Source organism: Pseudorasbora parva, chromosome 18 (assembly GCF_024679245.1).
Source record: "Pseudorasbora parva isolate DD20220531a chromosome 18, ASM2467924v1, whole genome shotgun sequence".
Classification (NCBI taxonomy): domain Eukaryota; kingdom Metazoa; phylum Chordata; class Actinopteri; order Cypriniformes; family Gobionidae; genus Pseudorasbora; species Pseudorasbora parva.
In genome coordinates this window covers 43,157,885-43,181,110 of record NC_090189.1, presented here as the reverse complement: position 1 = coordinate 43,181,110, position 23,226 = coordinate 43,157,885, and the positions used below count along the sequence as shown (strand labels likewise).

The 23,226-nt window shown below is 46.3% G+C and overlaps 1 protein-coding gene across 1 annotated transcript; it reads left to right on the top strand.

Moving 5' to 3' along the window:
- The first annotated feature begins 655 nt into the window (after positions 1-655).
- sar1b (secretion associated, Ras related GTPase 1B) lies at positions 656-23,226 on the top strand. Its single transcript, XM_067423931.1, has 7 exons — positions 656-814; positions 11,883-11,958; positions 13,275-13,394; positions 14,407-14,472; positions 17,236-17,339; positions 20,230-20,361; positions 22,232-23,226. Exons 2-7 carry the CDS (start codon positions 11,901-11,903, stop codon positions 22,346-22,348), a joined length of 597 nt encoding a protein of 198 aa, XP_067280032.1. The 5' UTR covers positions 656-814; positions 11,883-11,900; the 3' UTR covers positions 22,349-23,226.

The following is a 23,226-nucleotide window of genomic DNA, read 5'->3' as shown; positions in this document are numbered from 1 at the left end:
AACAATTTACAAACGATGTCAAAATTATATAAAATCTATAAGGTTCACTGTATAATTATTATATGCGCTTTTTTATTTAATCAAATTATTTCTCGACTAAACTAAAAAGTGTGTTGTTTAAAGGGATAGTTCACCCCAAAATGAACATTAGCCCATGATTCACTCTCCCTCAAGTCATCCTATGTGTGTATGACAATCTTGTTTTAGATTAACACAATCAGTTATATTAATAAAAGTCCTGGCTCTTCAAAACTTTATGATGATAGATGCTCTTTTATGATGATAAAAGCACGGAATTAAAAGCACGGATGATAAAAGCACTTTAATGATGGATAGATGCACTTTAATGATGGATAGATGCACTTTAATGATGGATAGATGCACTTTTATGATGGATAGATGCACTTTTATGATGGATAGATGCACTTTTATGATGGGTATGCACTTTATGGACTTCAAAACAGAAACATTCACTGCCATTATAAAGACTGTATGAGTTAGGACATTTATTAATATAACTCTAAATTGTGTTTGTCTGAAAGAAGAACGTCATACACACCTAGGATGACTTGAGGGAGAGTAAATCATGTGCTAATGGTCATTTTTGGGTGAACTGTGCCTGTCATTCCGTTGTTTATGCCGGTTGTTTCCGCGCCGGACGGGTTTGCGTGTGACGCAGAGCGGAAGTGTCGCCATTGCTGTGTGTCGTGGCTGTGAGCTGTGAGCGGAGTCTCTTCACTCGACTCGACTCCTGTATTATTCAGCCGTTGCGCCGCGTCCGGAAGAGTTGCTCTCACCTGTACACACACTCGAGGTGAGTTCCGTCTCCTCGGGGGTTCGGCCGGCCGTGTGTGTGTGAGAGTGAGTGAATGTGTGTCCGCTGTCGGAACCGGGCTCGGCTCTGCCGGGCGGTCGCGCTAAAGCTAGCGGCGAATCTCAGCCGGAGCGAGCATTGTAACGCTGGAGCTCGCGTTATTAACACGATCACTACAGTAACAGGAGCAAGAGTGTGTGTAATAAGGCAGTTTCCTCCGTCGTGAGGAGTTCGAGCTGGCGTGTGTGTGTGCGTTCGTGTGTGTGTGTAAGTAAGTGGCGTTAGCACTGCTAGCATCAGCAGTGACACGTACATGATCCGACATCACACACACCTGACACTAATCTGCTCTTTATATCAACTTTCATAGCAGCTCTCGGTTTAACCAGCAAATAAACACAACATATCCATAATCAACGCGATACACCCGCCCGTGTGTGTTAACTTCATCTTTTCTAATGAAATCTGACAGGTTGCTGTCCCTCTAAAACACTTCTCTAATCTAGCGCTTCAAAACATTGAGCTCTGTGTTTCTGTTACAGCTGGAGAGCTGGGGCCTATTGCACAAAACTAGGATAAGGGATTAAGCCTGGATATCTTGGTGATCCCGGCTCAATTTATGCACTAATATAGTTATTTTTCGTCATTGTTATCGTTCTTGGTGTGAGTGTGTCTTCAGGGTACGTTTACACGACATCGGCGTACTCTATTTGGCATACAGATGACAAGATCAGCAAGATATCCCGGCTTAATCCCTTATCCTAGTTTTGTGCAATAGGCCCCTGCTCTTAATTACACATCAACATATGAAGAATACACACAGCAAAACACTACAGTTGGTTAAAGGCGCAGTATGTAGGATTTGAGGATCAAAATATCCACTATAACAGTGTTCAGTGTTATATATTTAGTTGGCTTCCAGTGCATTATCCCAAATGTTTCCAAGAATGTTTAAATCCAGAGAAATAAGGACATGGCGTGTGCGTGTGTGTGTGTGTGTGTGTGTGTGTGTGTGTGTGTGCGCGCCTGCCTATCCGTTGCCACATTTCCATTTCCCTTTAAATTGTGTGAATTGAAAATACGTCCAATGGAAACGCATCAATTTCGTAAAAACTCCCACATGTCGCAAAAACGTTTTTACGCTCGAATGAGGTGGTTTTTCAGGCAATTCGAAAAAGTACGTCCGATTATAATTTTTAGTCGCATTACATCGGTGTCATTTCTCAATAGTTTATTATCGACATTTAGAAAATATCGCAAAAGTCGTGTGCAAATCTGTAATGGAAACACGGCTAATGACATCATCTCGCGTTCCCCGCAACACGAGCGCCGCATTAATATCTGATGTGTTTTATTAGACTCGTGGCAGAATAAAAGCTCTGCCCAATCAAGAGTCAAGACACGCCTTTGTTCTGAATAAGAGACGAAAACTTACATATTGTGCCTTTAAAATAAGACAGTGGCATTGTTTAGTGTGAGGGTTCACTCCAGTAATAAAGGGCATGTTTATGAAGGTCCTAACTGAGCTTACTCTGAACCCTGTGTGTGACACCAGACCCGCTCCACTCATAGACCCCTTCACAGGTGACGTCACAGGAAAATTCACAGTTCGCATGTCGGGGTCGGAAAGTTCATCCCATCCCAGTGAATTGTATGTTAACCAGAGAATTTCTCGTCAAGAAAAAAATGCCTTGCATCGTGAACTGTGAAAATCGCACCATTTGTGGAGTCAAGTTTTTCAGGATTTCCACAGGATCTCATCCGTTAAAGAACATCGGTGGCTGCAAGCTATAACGGGCTGGGGTGTGTTAATGAGTGTGTTATGGTGGTGGAGTAATTACTGCTTTAATGAATTAGCTTGAGTTCGAATTCATGCTAGATTTTTTTGCTATAAATTATAGACATGGCATCTGAGGACTAATTCTGTTTTTTTGCTCCGTTATTTAGCTTTATTTCCAGATTCGTTCTTAATGTACGCACACATGCTCTTCAAAAAAGGTGCATTGACAAACTAAAAGACATAAATGACATTTGTATGTATTCAAAATAAAATATATGATCGTGCTGGATGTCAGCTTGCTTTATTTTGCTCAGGATAAGGATTTAAGTCCACATGTCATGCAGACAATCTGCTGCACAGGTCGAGAGCTATCGTTGCCACCACAGAAGTTTCCGATGATGTTCGTTCGAACGATGATTTCGGGAAACAGACTCAAACTATGTTGATAACAATGAAACCAATAATGCTTTTGGCTAACGATGCTTTTGTATATTCATTTAATCTTGAACAAACAATAGAAATTGGTGCTTTTATAGTCATCTGTGTTTTATATGTGCCCTATAAATACTTGCCCTTTGTAGTGAACCTAAGCTGGTCCATTAGCTGACTTAAGCCAAGGTATTAAAAAAGTGGTAATTTAACGTTAGTAGTTTCTGTGAATGAGAACATCCCCCCAGAAGAACAATTATTACAAATCACCAGAGGTCCCCAGATAATACTAGTCCCGTGTGAATAGGGCTTAAGTGACCGTCACACGACGTTGTCTTTGCTGTATCAATAGGCAATATATTTATATTTCACATGAAGTATAGGGCTTCTCTGTACATCAATAGCAGCAGCAGCGCCGCGTCAGACACGCTTCTGGTGTGCAAAGACGGAGAAAACGCCAGGCAGCAGAGACGCCACGCTCACGCTACGCTTGCAGTGTGTCTCCGGCCTTACACTGTCTTAATTAACATAATGAAAATGTTCATTTTAAATAGTAACATTTTTGTGGACTTTAAATGGAGGGAGTTTTATTGAAAATGTTCATTTGTGTTTGGGAAGAGAAGGCAGTCTTACAGGTTTGACTGAATGAGGATCATTCAGTCAAAAATCATTCATTCAGTCAAACCTCATGTTTTCTGAATGAGGAGAGGTCTTATTTAATTCTATAAACTATAATACTGATCTGCCAACATTGTCTCTCTCTGATAAATTAAAATAAGCTGATAACATCACTGTTTACTCCAGAACGACTGTACAGCCCAATCTAATTCTGCTGCAGTATTGTCCTGTTTAACACTGAAGCTGCTTTGACACAATCGCCGCTGGAGAAGAGCGATAGAAATAAAGATGACTGATTGATTGAGAGAGATGAGATTCTCCCTGAAGGCTTATGTTAGTAACTAGTAGACGACTCCTAGCACGTTTATATTCATTTAATTTGGCCTGTGTAGGTATAATCTAGGTGTCAATTCGAACTAGTGATTGACCGATATTGTTTTTTTATTACAGATTATTTGCATGTTTATATGCCGAGACCAATATTTTTTTATTTATTGTATTTTTATTGTTTTTCACAATTATGGCAACAGAAGTGAACTGAACTTTTTAAACACTGTAATTTTTGCAATTTCCTTCCCCTAAATACAGAACAAAACACTTCCACATCAATAAAAAGTCGGAAAGAGTGCATTTAAAAAAGAATACAGTGCAAAGTCTGTTGGATATTTTTTATTTATAACATATTAACAGCTGGCAAAATAGCAAGGAAATATTTTAATTATAATAAACTAGTGTTTTCTGAGTCAGTGTTGTCTTTACAGAATCAGAGAGGTTTCGGTTTGTTTAAAACTACACATTTCAAGCATTCTATAGATATGTTTCTCATGTCTATGAGGCAATATCCTGAGTTTCAGGTAATTTTTTATGCGCTCCTGGTTCAGCCCATACAACAGCCCATACTACAGCTATACTACAGCCCATACTACAGCTATACTACAGCCCATACTACAGCTATACTACAGCCCATACTACAGCTATACTACAGCTATACTACAGCCCATACTACAGCTATACTACAGCTATACTACAGCCCATACTACAGCTATACTACAGCTATACTACAGCCCATACTACAGCTATACTACAGCTATACTACAGCCCATTCTACAGCTATACTACAGCTATACTACAGCTATACTACAGCCCATACTACAGCTATACTACAGCCCATACTACAGCTATACTACAGCTATACTACAGCCCATACTACAGCTATACTACAGCTATACTACATCCCATACTACAGCTATACTACAGCCCATACTACAGCTATACTACAGCTATACTACAGCCCATACTACAGCTATACTACAGCCCATACTACAGCTATACTACAGCTATACTACAGCCCATACTACAGCTATACTACAGCCCATACTACAGCTATACTACAGCCCATACTACAGCCCATACTACAGCCCGTACTACAGCCCGTACTACAGCCCGTACTACAGCTATACTACAGCCCATACTACAGCTATACTACAGCCCATACTACAGCTCGTACTACAGCTATACTACAGCCCATACTACAGCTATACTACAGCCCATACTACAGCTCGTACTACAGCTATACTACAGCCCATACTACAGCTATACTACAGCCCATACTACAGCCCATACTACAGCCCGTACTACAGCTATACTACAGCTATACTACAGCCCATACTACAGCTATACTACAGCTATACTACAGCCCATACTACAGCCCATACTACAGCCCATACTACAGCCCATACTACAGCCCATACTACAGCCCATACTACAGCCCATACTACAGCTATACTACAGCTATACTACAGCCCATACTACAGCTATACTACAGCCCATACTACAGCTATACTACAGCCCATACTACAGCTATACTACAGCTATACTACAGCCCATACTACAGCTATACTACAGCCCATACTACAGCTATACTACAGCCCATACTACAGCTATACTACAGCCCATACTACAGCCCGTACTACAGCCCGTACTACAGCTATACTACAGCCCATACTACAGCTATACTACAGCCCGTACTACAGCTCGTACTACAGCTATACTACAGCCCATACTACAGCCCATACTACAGCCCATACTACAGCTCATACTACAGCTATACTACAGCCCATACTACAGCCCATACTACAGCCCATACTACAGCCCATACTACAGCCCATACTACAGCCCATACTGCAGCCCATACTACAGCTATACTACAGCCTATACTACAGCTATACTACAGCCCATACTACAGCTATACTACAGCCCATACTACAGCTATACTACAGCCCGTACTACAGCCCGTACTACAGCCCGTACTACAGCCCGTACTACAGCTCGTACTACAGCTCGTACTACAGCTATACTACAGCCCATACTACAGCCCATACTACAGCCCATACTACAGCCCATACTACAGCCCATACTACAGCCCATACTACAGCTATACTACAGCCCATACTACAGCTATACTACAGCCCATACTACAGCTATACTACAGCCTATACTACAGCTATACTACAGCCCATACTACAGCTATACTACAGCCCATACTACAGCTATACTACAGCCCATACTACAGCCCATACTACAGCTATACTACAGCCCATACTACAGCTATACTACAGCCCATACTACAGCCCATACTACAGCCCATACTACAGCTATACTACAGCTATACTACAGCCCATACTACAGCCCATACTACAGCTATACTACAGCCCATACTACAGCCCATACTACAGCCCATACTACAGCCCATACTACAGCTATACTACAGCCCATACTACAGCCCATACTACAGCCCATACTACAGCTATACTACAGCCCATACTACAGCCCATACTACAGCTATACTACAGCCCGTACTACAGCCCGTACTACAGCCCGTACTACAGCCCAGACTACAGCCCATACTACAGCCCAAACTACAGCCCAGACTACAGCCCATACTACAGCCCATACTACAGCCCATACTACAGCCCGTACTACAGGCCATACTACAGCCCGTACTACAGCCCGTACTACAGGCCATACTACAGCCCGTACTACAGCCCGTACTACAGCCCGTACTACAGCCCGTACTACAGCTATACTACAGCCCGTACTACAGTTCATACTACAGCCCATACTACAGCCCATTCTACAGCTATACTACAGCCCATACTACAGCCCATACTACAGCTATACTACAGCCCATACTACAGCCCATACTACAGCTATACTACAGCCCATACTACAGCCCATACTACAGCTATACTACAGCCCATACTACAGCCCGTACTACAGCCTGTACTAAAGCTATACTACAGCCCAGTACTACAGCTATACTACAGCCTGTACTACAGCCCGTACTACAGCCCGTACTACAGCCCATACTACAGCCCGTACTACAGCCATACTACAGCCCGTACTACAGCCATACTACAGCCCGTACTACAGCCATACTACAGCCCGTACTACAGCCATACTACAGCCCGTACTACAGCCTATACTAAAGCTATACTACAGTCCGTACTACAGCCATACTACAGCCCGTACTACAGCCCATACTAAAACTATACTACAGCCCATACTAAAGCTATACTACAGCCATACTACAGCCCGTACTACAGCCCATTCTAAAGCTATACTACAGCCCATACTAAAGCTATACTACAGCCCGTACTACAGCCATACTACAGCCCGTACTACAGCCCATACTAAAGTTATACTACAGCCCGTACTAAAGCTATACTACAGCCCGTACTACAGCCCGTACTACAGCCCGTACTACAGCTATACTACAGCTATACTACAGCTATACTACAGCCCGTACTACAGCTATACTACAGCCCGTACTACAGCCATACTACAGCCCGTACTACAGCCCATACTACAGACCATACTAAAGCTATACTACAGCCCGTACTACAGCTATACTACAGCCCATACTACAGCTATACTACAGCTATACTACAGCCCATACTAAAGCTATACTACAGCCCATACTAAAGCTATACTACAGCCCGTACTACAGCTCGTACTACAGCTATACTACAGCTATACTACAGCCCATACTACAGCCCATACTAAAGCTATACTACAGCCCATACTAAAGCTATACTACAGCCCGTACTAAAGCTATACTACAGCCCGTACTACAGCCCATACTACAGCCCATACTACAGCCCGTACTACAGCCCGTACTACAGGCCATACTACAGCCCGTACTACAGCCCGTACTACAGCCCATACTACAGCCCGTACTACAGGCCATACTACAGCCCATACTACAGCCCGTACTACAGCTATACTACAGCCCATACTACAGCCCGTACTACAGCCCGTACTACAGCTATACTACAGCCCGTACTACAGCTATACTACAGCCCGTACTACAGCCCGTACTACAGCCCATACTACAGCCCATACTACAGCCCATACTACAGCCCATACTACAGCCCATACTACAGCCCGTACTACAGCCCATACTACAGCCCGTACTACAGCCATACTACAGCCCGTACTACAGCCCGTACTACAGCCCATACTAAAGCTATACTACAGCCCAGTACTACAGCTATACTACAGCCCGTACTACAGCCCATACTACAGCCATACTACAGCCAATACTACAGCCCGTACTACAGCCCATACTAAAGCTATACTACAGCCCAGTACTACAGCTATACTACAGCCCGTACTACAGCTATACTACAGCCCGTACTACAGCCCGTACTACAGCCCGTACTACAGCCCGTACTACAGCCATACTACAGCCCGTACTACAGCCCATACTAAAGCTATACTACAGCCCATACTAAAGCTATACTACAGTCCGTACTACAGCCATACTACAGCCCGTACTACAGCCCATACTAAAACTATACTACAGCCCATACTAAAGCTATACTACAGCCCGTACTACAGCCATACTACAGCCCGTACTACAGCCATACTACAGCCCGTACTACAGCCCATACTAAAGCTATACTACAGCCCATACTAAAGCTATACTACAGTCCGTACTACAGCCATACTACAGCCCGTACTACAGCCCATACTAAAGTTATACTACAGCCCGTACTAAAGCTATACTACAGCCCGTACTACAGCCCGTACTACAGCTATACTACAGCTATACTACAGCCCGTACTACAGCTATACTACAGCCCGTACTACAGCCCATACTACAGACCATACTAAAGCTACACTACAGCCCGTACTACAGCTCGTACTACAGCTATACTACAGCCCATACTACAGCTATACTACAGCTATACTACAGCCCATACTAAAGCTATACTACAGCCCATACTAAAGCTATACTACAGCCCGTACTACAGCTCGTACTACAGCTATACTACAGCCCATACTACAGCTATACTACAGCCCATACTACAGCCCATACTAAAGCTATACTACAGCCCATACTAAAGCTGTAGTATAGCTTTAGTACGGGCTGTAGTATACAGCCCATACTAAAGCTATACTACAGCCCATACTAAAGCTATACTACAGCCCATACTAAAGCTATACTACAGTCCGTACTACAGCCCGTACTACAGCCCGTACTACAGCCCATACTACAGCTATACTACAGCTATACTACAGCTCGTACTACAGCTATACTACAGCCCATACTACAGCTCGTACTACAGCTATACTACAGCCCGTACTACAGCTATACTACAGCCCATACTTCAGCTATACTACAGCCCATACTACAGCCCATACTACAGCTCGTACTACAGCTATACTACAGCCCATACTTCAGCTATACTACAGCCCGTACTACAGCCCATACTACAGCTCGTACTACAGCTATACTACAGCCCGTACTACAGCTATACTACAGCCCGTACTACAGCCCATACTACAGACCATACTAAAGCTATACTACAGCCCGTACTACAGCCCATACTACAGACCATACTACAGCTATACTACAGCCCGTACTACAGCCCGTACTACAGCCCATACTACAGCCTATACTACAGCTATACTACAGCCCATGCTACAGCTATACTACAGCCCGTACTACAGCCCATACTACAGCCCATACTACAGCCCGTACTACAGCCCATACTACAGACCATACTAAAGCTATACTACAGCCCGTACTACAGCCCATACTACAGCTCGTACTACAGCTATACTACAGCCCATACTAAAGCTATACTACAGCCCGTACTACGGCCCGTACTACAGCCCGTACTACAGCCATACTACAGCCCGTACTACAGACCATACTAAAGCTATACTACAGCCCGTACTACAGCCCGTACTACTGCTATACTTCAAACAAAGACTTTCCTTCCCAACATACTTTAATTACCAAAGAACATTTGGTAACAGTATGTCCCTCATTAGGGGGCAGCCCTAGTAATCTTTATGACTGAGATTTAGAATCACTGTTCATACCCTTTACATAGTGACTAGGAGAAATACTATTATAAAGTACCTTTATATACACAAATAGGAAGCATGGGAAATGTTTGCACAGCCTCATTTCAGTCAAATCAGTTGCATTGACTTGTGTGCGTATGAGAGAGAGAAAGTGTGTGTGTGTGTGTGCGCGCGTTTGAGAGAATGTGTGTATGAGTGTCACCGTCACACACGCATGATGAGATCAGAGCGCTGACGTGTATCAGGCGTGTCCTTCACCTTTACCTCTGCTGTTCTTTACTCCACTGACGGCTTACGCAACACACACTGCTCTGATTCATTCACATCTGTTCTCCATCAGACACCTCTGAATGTGCACAGCCTGGGGTCGCCTGTTTAATGCACTCTTCAGTGGCTTATTCAGATTATTCTCTCTATGTTCATGTGCTGCTATCAAATGTTCAAGCCCTGAAAACAGCGGAAGGTTTACCACAGGATCATTGTATTACAAAACGGGTTGAAAAGTCATGTTATCATAAATCATGGCACGGTGCAATTCTTTAAAAAAGGCTAAAGTGTATTTGAAAATGTGCTTGTGATATTGCTGATCAGCTCTGACGTATGCCGACTGATACTTGTTGATATGTGCAGTTATAGTTTATTAACTTTATTTATTCATGACAATATTGTCTCTGTAATGAACGATGCATTTTGCTTTAATATCTAATGCGTGTCATTCACAGACACTTGTCACAACGCTCACCTGTGACCGTTTAAATATTATTTATGATCATATTTAATAAATGATGCAGTCAAATGTGCAGTCATATTGTTGGAGAGGTTCAAACAAGCACATTGGTTTCACAAGTTAAACTTTGACCCAGGTCCATGCTGAAAGCACGGATGAAATCGCAGAATCCAGTCATAAATGGGATTTACTGTATAATGTGTCAAATTTTGGATGAATAAATCAGAAGCAGGTGAGCACACTTAAATCACATGGCAATATGGACTAGTGTCTGTGAATATTAAACCACAAGAAGAATATTGAATATCAATTCTGCATGTTCTACGTGTCTGTTTGAATTAATGAACTTGTTAATGATGCAGACAAGCGGTTTCATTACACACACACTCACTCACACTCTCTCTCTCCCTCTCTCTCACACACACACACACACTCTGAAGCACGTGTGAGGTCACTTCATGAGCATTTTACCATTTCATTCGAGAGAAACTATCGTCATATCATAAACTCACAAACTCAAAATTCATTAAAAAAAAAAGTTTGGTTTATCTTGACAGAATTTTATATATTTATATAATTTCATAGGGCATCTTAACAATTTAGTTCATGGCTGTAGTTTGTCATTTTTGTTAAATGTTTAATAAATTGTTGTTTAAGTGTACAAGTTGTTTTCGAACATTTAGACATGCTTTTTCATTACTAAAATGTTAATTAGCCATTGAAATTGAGTTTCAAAAAAAATTAAACATAACAAAAGGAATCCAGAAATAGCAAATTTTGGGGGAAATAAGACGTCTTTAATAGGGCCTGCGCTCTGTGGACTGAACCAAGAAGTCACATGTCAATCTTCTGATCAACATAACGATTTGCAGGTCAAAGGTCACCAAACTTCTTCAGAATAGTTTTTCCTGTTCCCTTGTGTATGATGGCGGTCCACCGAGCAAAATATCTGCTCAGATAAGTGATTAAAAAGATCTGTTATTATATATCAGAGCAGGCTAACACACACACAAGCGCTAACTGACCGCAATTAAACGGGCTTTATTCCTTTGCTCAAGGGCTTCTGTCTCTTAGTTCTCCAGTACTAGAGATTAATCCTGTAAAATCTCATCACGTCTTCCCTTTCTTTACAGGAATTCCACGGCCCGGACATGTCCTTCATATTTGACTGGATTTATAGTGGTTTCAGTAGCGTTCTGCAGTTCCTAGGTGAGTTCATCTACTGTTCACCAAAGAGTCAATCTGTTGTTATTCTGGAAGTGAAAGCAGTGGATTAAGCTGCTGGCAGGTATTCTCCAGTGAGTTAGCTCAGCTGAAATGAAAGCCGGATGTTCAGATCAGAGAAGAGCAGGAACATGTGTCAGGAGAAACGTCTCAGGTGTGATGATGGCCGTGAGGGTTTTGGTCTGTCATGAGGAATCTCAGCTGTTCTCGCTGGCCTTGTTTTTCCTGTTCATCCAGACCATACTGATACTGCAGACTGCAGCTCTTACGGTCTTTTTAAGATTTACGTTTGTGATCCAGAGTTTTCCATTAACATCAGGCGTGTGTCATTCCTCCTGTCTGATGAGGAGTGTAACAGGCTGTGACAGCCAATCAGAACGGCTCATTATCAGGTCATCTGATGAAGCATGTGTCCCTGGCTATACTCTACACAACACTGTGATGTAGTGTCTGCCGTACAACTATTTAAACAAATAACCGGTCATGCATAACATTAAGTGAATAACACTGATGATCTCTTCATCACGACTCCTGTTAGTGGGCGGGATATATTAGGCAGAAAGTGAACATTTTGTCCTCAGAGTTGATGTTAGAAGCAGGAGAAATGGGCAAGCGTAAGGATTTGAGCGAGTTTGGCCAGATTGTGACGGCTAGACGACTGGGTCAGAGCATCTCCAAAACTGCAGCTCTTGTGGGCTGTTCCCGGTCTGCAGTGGTCAGTATCTATCAAAAGTGCTCCAAGAGGAACAGTGGAGAACCGGCCACAGGGTCATGGGCGGCCAAGGCTCATTGATGCACGTGGGGAGCGAAGGCTGGCCCGTGGGGTCCGATCAAACAGACGAGCTACTGGAGCTCAAACTGCTCCAGAAGTTAATGCTGGTTCTGATAGAAAGCTGTCAGAATACACAGAGCAGCTCAGTTTGAGGCGTATGGACCAGTCAGGGTGACCATGTTGACTCGGCCTCCAGATTCCCCAGATCTCAATCCAATCGAGCATCTGTGGGATGAGCTGAACAAACAAGTCCGATCCATGGAGGCCCCACCTTGCAGCTTACAGGACTTAAAGGATCTGGTGCTAACATCTTGGTGCCAGGTACCACAGCACACCTTCAGGGGTCTAGTGGAGTCCATGCCTCGACACAATATTAGTTATAATGTTATGCCTGATTGGTCTACATGTTAGGGCATGATTGCTTCATGCTGCTGGGAGTGAATGGATTGAATGCCTAATGTCAGTTTCAGCATTGTATTGTTCGGTTGTTTGAATACTGATCAGTTAAACTGTGAAATCTGTGTTTCAGGGCTGTACAAGAAATCTGGAAAGTTAGTATTTCTAGGCCTGGACAATGCTGGCAAGACGACATTACTGCACATGCTCAAAGACGACAGACTGGGCCAGCATGTGCCGACCCTACACCCCAGTGAGTGCCCACTGCACCACACCACCCTCGGGTTCGCAACACAAGGGGCATATTAATATTTCTATCCATAGTTGTATGAAAATATAGCTTTTTGACAATGATAAAGTGTCTCTCCATCATTGTTGACTCTGGTTAAAGATTTAGTTCACCGAAAACGAAATGTCTGTCATTAACTCCTCTCGCTAATGTCGCTCCACACCCGTCAGACCTCCGCTCATCTTCACACACAGTTTAAGATATTTTATATTTAGTCCGAGAGCGTATGCAAGTGTATGCACACTATACTGTCCATGTCCAGAAAGGGAATAAAAACATCATCACAGTAGTCCATATGAGACATCAGTGGGTTAATTAGAGTCTCTTGAAGCATCCAAAATACATTTGGGTCCAAAAATAACAAAAACTACGACTTTATTCAGCATTGGCTTCTCTTCTGGGTTTGTGTTCAATCCTCAAATAAAGATTCAAACGGTTATGAATCAGCGTATTGATTCATGATTCGGATCGTGTGTCAAACTGATGAACTCACGAGACATTGGCGATCCGAATCATGAATCAATTCGCTATTACGGTTGTCGAACAACATTAGGGAGTCATTAATGACATGCTTTTAATTTTTGTGTGAACTAACCTTTTAAATCATAAAAGGCTGAACCGTGTAATCGGAGCTGCTAACACAAGCTCCTGAAGCTACGCCCTCTTCCTGAAAGGGGGAGGGGTGCAGGAGCTCATTTGCATTTAAAGGGACACACACAAAATAAAGTTTTGGTCATTTGATCTTTGGGGTATTTTGAGCTCAAACTACACACACTCAGAGACTTATTTCACAACGGGGCATTATAGAGCCCCTTTAATTTTCTGAATTCTGTGTTTATACCTAATGGGCGCCTCATTTTGTAGATGGAAGATCATATGATTCTATTTTGTAATCCAGACAGAGCTTATCATTGTGAATTAGTGCAGTCCTGGCGTATATGAAATGTTGACGTGTGTGTGTGTGTTCCCCTCACAGCCTCAGAGGAGCTGACGATCGCTGGCATGACCTTCACCACCTTTGACCTGGGTGGCCACGCTCAGGGTGAGTAGATAATCGCCGCTATCACTGATGGTCAGGCTGAAGCGGACTCTCGCTGACGGTCAGGCTGAATCGGACTCTCGCTGACGGTCAGGCTGAATCGGACTCTCGCTGGCAGTCAGTCTGAATCGGACTCGCTGACGGTCAGGCTGAATCGGACTCGCTGACGGTCAGTCTGAATCGGACTCGCTGACAGTCAGTCTGAATCGGACTCGCTGACGGTCAGGCTGAATCGGACTCGCTGACGGTCAGGCTGAATCGGACTCGCTGACGGTCAGGCTGAATCGGACTCGCTGACGGTCAGGCTGAATCGGAGACTCGCTGACAGTCAGTCTGAATCGGACTCGCTGACAGTCAGTCTGAATCGGACTCGCTGACGGTCAGTCTGAATCGGACTCGCTGACGGTCAGGCTGAATCGGACTCTCACTGACGGTCAGGCTGAATCGGACTCTCGCTGACAGTCAGTCTGAATCGGACTCTCGCTGACGGTCAGTCTGAATCGGACTCGCTGACGGTCAGTCTGAATCGGACTCGCTGACGGTCAGGCTGAATCGGACTCTCGCTGACGGTCAGGCTGAATCGGACTCGCTGACAGTCAGTCTGAATCGGACTCGCTGACGGTCAGGCTGAATCGGACTCGCTGACGGTCAGGCTGAATCGGACTCTCACTGACGGTCAGGCTGAATCGGACTCTCGCTGACGGTCAGTCTGAATCGGACTCTCACTGACGGTCAGGCTGAATCGGACTCTCGCTGACAGTCAGTCTGAATCGGACTCTCGCTGACGGTCAGTCTGAATCGGACTCTCGCTGACGGTCAGTCTGAATCGGACTCTCGCTGACGGTCAGTCTGAATCGGACTCGCTGACGGTCAGTCTGAATCGGACTCTCACTGACGGTCAGGCTGAATCGGACTCTCGCTGACGGTCAGGCTGAATCGGACTCGCTGACGGTCAGTCTGAATCGGACTCGCTGACGGTCAGTCTGAATCGGACTCGCTGACGGTCAGGCTGAATCGGACTCTCACTGACGGTCAGTCTGAATCGGACTCGCTGACGGTCAGTCTGAATCGGACTCTCACTGACGGTCAGGCTGAATCGGACTCTCGCTGACGGTCAGTCTGAATCGGACTCTCGCTGACGGTCAGTCTGAATCGGACTCGCTGACGGTCAGTCTGAATCGGACTCGCTGACGGTCAGTCTGAATCGGACTCTCGCTGACGGTCAGTCTGAATCGGACTCTCACTGACGGTCAGTCTGAATCGGACTCTCACTGACGGTCAGTCTGAATCGGACTCTCACTGACGGTCAGTCTGAATCGGACTCTCACTGACGGTCAGTCTGAATCGGACTCTCACTGACGGTCAGTCTGAATCGGACTCTCGCTGACGGTCAGTCTGAATCGGACTCTCGCTGACGGTCAGGCTGAATCGGACTCTCGCTGACAGTCAGTCTGAATCGGACTCTCGCTGACGGTCAGTCTGAATCGGACTCTCACTGACGGTCAGTCTGAATCGGACTCGCTGACGGTCAGTCTGACTGGGACTCTCGCTGACGGTCAGTCTGAATCGGACTCGCTGACGGTCAGTCTGACTGGGACTCTCGCTGACGGTCAGGCTGAATCGGACTCTCGCTGACGGTCAGGCTGAATCGGACTCTCGCTGACGGTCAGTCTGAATCGGACTCTCGCTGACGGTCAGGCTGAATCGGACTCTCGCTGACGGTCAGTCTGAATCGGACTCTCGCTGACGGTCAGTCTGACTGGGACTCTCGCTGACGGTCAGTCTGAATCGGACTCTCGCTGACGGTCAGTCTGAATCAGACTCTCACTGACGGTCAGGCTGAATCGGACTCGCTGACGGTCAGTCTGACTGGGACTCTCGCTGACAGTCAGTCTGAATCGGACTCGCTGACGGTCAGTCTGACTGGGACTCTCGCTGACGGTCAGGCTGAATCGGACTCTCGCTGACGGTCAGGCTGAATCGGACTCTCGCTGACGGTCAGTCTGAATCGGACTCGCTGACGGTCAGTCTGAATCGGACTCTCGCTGACGGTCAGTCTGAATCGGACTCTCGCTGACGGTCAGTCTGAATCGGACTCTCACTGACGGTCAGTCTGACTGGGACTCTCGCTGACGGTCAGGCTGAATCGGACTCTCGCTGACGGTCAGTCTGAATCGGCCTCTCGCTGACGGTCAGGCTGAATCGGACTCTCGCTGACGTTCAGGCTGAATCGGCCTCTCGCTGACGTTCAGGCTGAATCGGACTCGCTGACGGTCAGTCTGAATCGGACTCTCGCTGACGGTCAGTCTGAATCGGACTCTCGCTGACGGTCAGTCTGAATCGGACTCTCACTGACGGTCAGTCTGACTGGGACTCTCGCTGACGGTCAGGCTGAATCGGACTCTCGCTGACGGTCAGTCTGAATCGGACTCTCGCTGACGGTCAGGCTGAATCGGACTCTCGCTGACGGTCAGGCTGAATCGGACTCGCTGACGGTCAGTCTGAATCGGACTCTCGCTGACGGTCAGTCTGAATCGGACTCTCGCTGACGGTCAGTCTGAATCGGACTCTCACTGACGGTCAGTCTGACTGGGACTCTCGCTGACGGTCAGGCTGAATCGGACTCTCGCTGACGGTCAGGCTGAATCGGACTCTCGCTGACGGTCAGGCTGAATCGGACTCTCGCTGACGGTCAGGCTGAATCGGACGCTCGCTGACGGTCAGTCTGAATCGGACGCTCGCTGATGTCTATCTCTATCTTCTCAGCTCGGCGGGTGTGGAAGAACTACCTCCCAGCCATCAATGGCATCGTGTTCCTAGTGGACTGCATAGACCACGCCAGACTGCCAGAGTCCAAAACAGAGCTGGACGTGAGTCTCACACACTCCCTCTGCCTCACACACTCTCACACACACTCCCTCTGCCTCACACACTCTCACACACACTCCCTCTGCCTCACACACTCTCACACACTCCCTCTGCCTCACACACTCACACACTCCCTCTGCCTCACACACTCTCACACACTCCCTCTGCCTCACACACACTCAAACACTCCCTCTGCCTCACACACTCACACACTCCCTCTGCCTCTCACACACTCCCTCTGCTGCTGTCTCACACGCGTGTTAGATATGTGTGCTAAAAGTCCTGCGCTGCGGGCTCACCCGTGTGCTAGATATGTGTGCTAGAGTCCTGAGCTGTTGTCTCTCACACCTGTGCTAGATATGTGTGCTTGAGTCCTGAGCTGCTGTCTCTCACACCTGTGCTAGATATGTGTGCTTTAGTCCTGAGCTGCGGTCTCTCACGCGTGTGCTAGAATCCTGATCTGCAGTCTCACGCGTGTGCTAGAGTCCTGAGCTGCGGTCTCACGCGTGCTAGATATGTGTGCTAAAAGTCCTGAGCTGCGGTCTCACGCGTGGGCTAGATATGTGTGCTAGAGTCCTGATCTGTGGTCTCACGCGTGTGCTAGATGTGTGCTAGAGTCCTGAGCTGCTCTCACGTGTGCTAGATATGTGTGCTGGAGTCCTGAGCTGCGGTCTCACGCGTGTGCTAGATATGTGTGCTAGAGTCCTGATCTGCAGTCTCACGCGTGTGCTAGAGTCCTGAGCTGCTGTGTCTCACGCGTGTGCTAGATATGTGTGCTAGAGTCCTGAGCTCCTCTCTCACGCGTGTGCTAGAGTCCTGAGCTGCTCTCTCATGCGTGTGCTAGATATGTGTGCTAAAATCCTGAGCTGCCGTGTCTCACGCATGTGCTAGATATGTGTGCTAGAATCCTGATCTGCAGTCTCACGCATGTGCTAGACATGTGTGCTAGAATCCTGATCTGCAGTCTCAAGCATGTGCTAGATATGTGTGCTAGAGTCCTGATCTGCAGTCTCACGCATGTGCTAGAGTCCTGAGCTGCTGTGTCTCATGCATGTGTTAGATATGTGTGCTAGAGTCCTGATCTGCAGTCTCACGCGTGTGCTAGATATGTGTGCTAGAGTCCTGAGCTGCTGTGTCTCACGCGTGTGCTAGATATGTGTGCTAGTGTCCTGAGCTGCGGTCTCACGCGTGTGCTAGATATGTGTGCTAGAGTCCTGATCTGCAGTCTCACGCGTGTGCTAGAGTCCTGAGCTGCTGTGTCTCACGCGTGTGCTAGATATGTGTGCTAGAGTCCTGAGCTCCTCTCTCACGCGTGTGCTAGAGTCCTGAGCTCCTCTCTCACGCGTGTGCTAGAGTCCTGAGCTCCTCTCTCACGCGTGTGCTAGAGTCCTGAGCTCCTCTCTCACGCGTGTGCTAGAGTCCTGAGCTCCTCTCTCACCCGTGTGCTAGAGTCCTGAGCTGCTCTCTCATGCATGTGCTAGATACGTGTGCTAGAGTCCTGAGCTGCCGTGTCTCACGTATGTGCTAGATATGTGTGCTAGAATCCTGATCTGCAGTCTCACGCATGTGCTAGATATGTGTGCTAGAGTCCTGAGCTGCTCTCTCATGCGTGTGCTAGATATGTATGCTAGAGTCCTGATCTGCAGTCTCACGTGTGTGCTAGATATGTGTGCTAGAGTCCTGAGCTGCTCTCTCATGCGTGTGCTAGAGTCCTGATCTGCAGTCTCACGTGTGTGCTAGATATGTGTGCTTTAGTCCTGAGCTGCGGTCTCTCACGCGTGTGCTAGAGTCCTGATCTGCAGTCTCACACGTGTGCTAGAGTCCTGAGCTGCGGTCTCACGCGTGTGCTAGATATGTGTGCTAGAGTCCTGAGCTGCGGTCTCATGCGTGCTAGATATGTGTGCTAGAGTCCTGAGCTGCGGTCTCACGCGTGTGCTAGATATGTGTGCTAGAGTCCTGAGCTGCGGTCTCACGCGTGTGCTAGATATGTGTGCTAGAGTCCTGATCTGCAGTCTCACGCGTGTGCTAGAGTCCTGAGCTGCCGTGTCTCATGCATGTGCTAGATATGTGTGCTAGAGTCCTGATCTGCAGTCTCACGCATGTGCTAGATATGTGTGCTAGAGGCCTGATCTGCAGTCTCACGCATGTGCTAGATATGTGTGCTAGAGTCCTGAGCTGCTGTGTCTCACGCATGTGCTAGATATGTGTGCTAGAGTCCTGAGCTGCGGTCTCACGCGTGTGCTAGATATGTGTGCTGGAGTCCTGAGCTGCTCTCTCACGCGTGTGCTAGATATGTGTGCTAGAGTCCTGAGCTGCGGTCTCACGCGTGTGCTAGATATGTGTGCTAGAGTCCTGATCTGCAGTCTCACGCATGTGCTAGATATGTGTGCTAGAGTCCTGATCTGCAGTCTCACGCATGTGCTAGATATGTGTGCTAGAGTCCTGAGCTGCTGTCTCACGCGTGTGCTAGATATGTGTGCTAGAGTCCTGAGCTGCTCTCTCACGCGTGTGCTAGATATGTGTGCTAGAGTCCTGAGCTGCGGTCTCACGTGTGTGATAGATATGTGTGCTAGAGTCCTGATCTGCAGTCTCACGCATGTGCTAGATATGTGTACTAGAGTCCTGAGCTGCTGTCTCACGCGTGTGCTAGATATGTGTGCTAGAGTCCTGAGCTGCTGTCTCACACGTGTGCTAGATATGTGTGCTAGAGTCCTGAGCTGCTGTCTCACGCGTGTGCTAGATATGTGTGCTAGAGTCCTGAGCTGCTGTCTCACGCGTGTGCTAGATATGTGTGCTAGAGTCCTGAGCTGCTGTCTCACGCGTGTGCTAGATATATGTGCTAGAGTCCTGAGCTGCTGTCTCACGCGTATTTTGTGTTGCTCTGAATAACAGGCCCTCATGACAGACGAAACCATCGGGAATGTGCCCATCCTGATCCTCGGCAACAAAATCGACAAACCCGAAGCAATTAGCGAGGAGAAGCTGCGAGAGATCTTCGGCCTGTACGGCCAGACCACAGGAAAGGTACAGGAGGACACACACATCTGGCTTAGCCTCGTTATGGCCATTATTGTGAGCCAGCTCGTGTTTTTAACAGCAAGTGTGGAATAAAGATCTGTCTGGTTAGATGAAATCAGTGTACACTGGGTACGGAAAGGATTCAGACCCCCTTAAATATTTCACTCTGTTATATTGCAGCCATTTGCTAAAAGAAAAAAAAATTCTAATTAACGTACACACAGCACCATATTTACAGAAAACACAGAATTGGTTACATTTTTGCAGATTTATTAAAAAAGAAAAACTGATATCACGTGGTCCTCAGTATTCAGACCCTTTGCTCAGTATTTAGTAGAAGCACCCATTTGACCTAATACAGCCATGAGTCTTTTTGGGAAAGATGAAACACGTTTTTCACTCCTGGATTTGGGGATCCTCTGCCATTCCTCCTGCAGATCCTCTCCAGTTCTGTCAGGTTGGATGGTAAACGTTGGTGGACAGCCATTGTCAGGTTTCTCCAGAGATGCTCAATTGGGTTTAAGTCAGGGCTCTGGCTGGGCCATTCAAGAACAGTCATGAGTTGTTGTGAAGCGACTCCTTCATTATCTTAGCTGTGTCCTCAGGGTCATTGTCTTGTTGGAAGGTGAACCTTCGGCCCAGTCTGAGGTCTTGAACACTCTGGAGAAGGTTTTTGTCCCGGATATCCCTGTACTTGGCCACATTCATCTTTCCCTCGATTGCAACCAGTCGTCCTGTCCCTGCAGCTGAAAAACACCCCCACAGCATGATGCTGCCACCACCAGGCTTCACTGTCGGGACTGTATTGGACAGGTGATGAGCAGTGCCTGGTTTTCTCCACACATACCGCTTAGAATTAAGGCCAAAAAGTTCTATATTGGTCTCATCAGACCATAGAATCTTATTTCTCACCATCTTGGAGTCCTTCAGGTGTTGTTAGCAGATTTTCATGTGTCTTGCACTGAGAAGAGGCTTCCGTCAGGTCACTCTGCCATGAAGTCCCGACTGGTGGAGGGCTGCAGTGATGGTTGGCTTTCTACAGCTTTCTCCCATCTCCCGACTGCATCTCTGGAGCTCAGCTACAGTGATCTTTGGGTTCTTCTTTTCCTCTCTCACAAAGTCTCTTCTCCCCCGATAGCTCAGTTTGGCCGGACGGCCAGCTCTAGGAAGGGTTCTGGTCGTCCCAAATGCCTTCATTTAAGGATTATGGAGGCCACTGTGCTCATAGGAACCTTAAGTGCAGCAGAACGTTTTTTGTAACCTAGGCCAGATCTGTGCCTTGCCACAATTCTGTCTCTGAGCTCTTCAGGCAGTTCCTTTGACCTCATGATTGTCATTTGCTCTGACATGCACAGTGAGCTGTAAGGTCTGATATAGACAGGTGTGTGGCTTTCCTAATCAAGTCCAATCAGTATAATCAAATACAGCTGGACTCAAATGAAGGTGTAGAACCACCTCAAAGATGACCAGAACAAATGGACAGAACCTGAGTTAAATATATGTGTCACAGCAAAGGGTCTGAAGACTGAGGACCATGGGATATTTCAGTTTTTCTTTTTTAATAAATCAGCAAAAATGTCAACTATTCTGTGTTTTTCTGTCAATATGGGGTGCTGTGTGTACATTAATGAGAAAAAAATGAACTTATGATTTTATCAAATGGCTGCAATATAAAAGAGTGAAAAAGTTAGGGGGATCTGAATACTTTCCGTACACTGTATATGATGAGTTTGGTGACTAGGATAAACTAACTCCACTTTAGTCAGAAGGTGGCGCTACTGAACCTGTTTCTCTGTGTGTGTGTGTGTGTGTGTGTGTGTGTGTGTGTGTGTGTGTGTGTGTGTGTGTGTGTGTGTGTGTGTGTGTGTGTGTGCAGGGCAACATCCCACTGAAGGAGCTGAACACGCGGCCGCTGGAGGTGTTCATGTGCAGCGTGCTGAAGAGACAGGGCTACGGCGAGGGCTTCCGCTGGCTTTCACAGTACATCGACTAGAAGACAGACACACACACACACACACACACACACACACACACACACACACACACCCTCACCCTCCCTCCTCCAGCAGATCCTGCTCTCATCAGTTTATAAACTCTGTAATTAGACGTCTCTCTCCCAGAACACAGGCTGTGTGTGAGGCTCGTGGCTGCGGAAACACAGTCTGCTGATGTGGCCGTCTGCAATCATATCTGTCATTGTTCTCCACATTAATTGTACTGCCACATTCATTCCCAAACATGCTGTAAACGACTGAGACCAATACATGTATTTCTTTCTTCATATGACTTCCAGATGAATAAACCTCAGTGTAAGGAAGAATATCATTACTGACCGCAAGTGTCTCGCCGTCGAGAGGTCACGCCTCTCATACACACACACACACACACACACACACACACACAGGTGATTACATGTAACCGCTAACGAGACACACACACCAGATGTTTGTAACAGAGCTTGCCTTGAACAGACGTGTCGAGGACAGCTATTAATCGGTGATATGGACAGATGTAATTTATGTAAATGCCGTATATGGATTTTTTAAAGCTGTCCTTGAATAGCTCTTAATTTCAATAACATGATGGAAAAACATTATGCATGCCTTGTTCCATGATTATTATTACTTTTTGTTAGTGTTTTTTTTGTAAGGGAACACATAACTGAGTGTAAGAGCATCTGACCCGTCTGTAGCTCAGTGTCTGTGGGTCGGGGGGGGAATGGCTCCGCTGTTTCTGTCCCATCATGCATCAGTCATTCCATGAGCCGCGCCGGCACGCGTTTCCATCACAAATTGTAATAAATGTTTGCAATTAAAGCCAGCCATGTGGAGCTCACTTCTTTTGCTGAATGAAATAAATATTTTGGATGTC

Excerpts from the sequence above, each read along its gene's own strand:
- sar1b (XM_067423931.1), top strand. The coding sequence starts at position 11,901 with ATGTCCTTCATATTTGACTGGATTTATAGTGGTTTCAGTAGCGTTCTG. Across the intron at positions 14,473-17,235 it reads CCTGGGTGGCCACGCTCAGG|CTCGGCGGGTGTGGAAGAAC; the intron begins GTGAGTAGATAA and ends CTATCTTCTCAG. Across the intron at positions 20,362-22,231 it reads ACGGCCAGACCACAGGAAAG|GGCAACATCCCACTGAAGGA; the intron begins GTACAGGAGGAC and ends GTGTGTGTGCAG.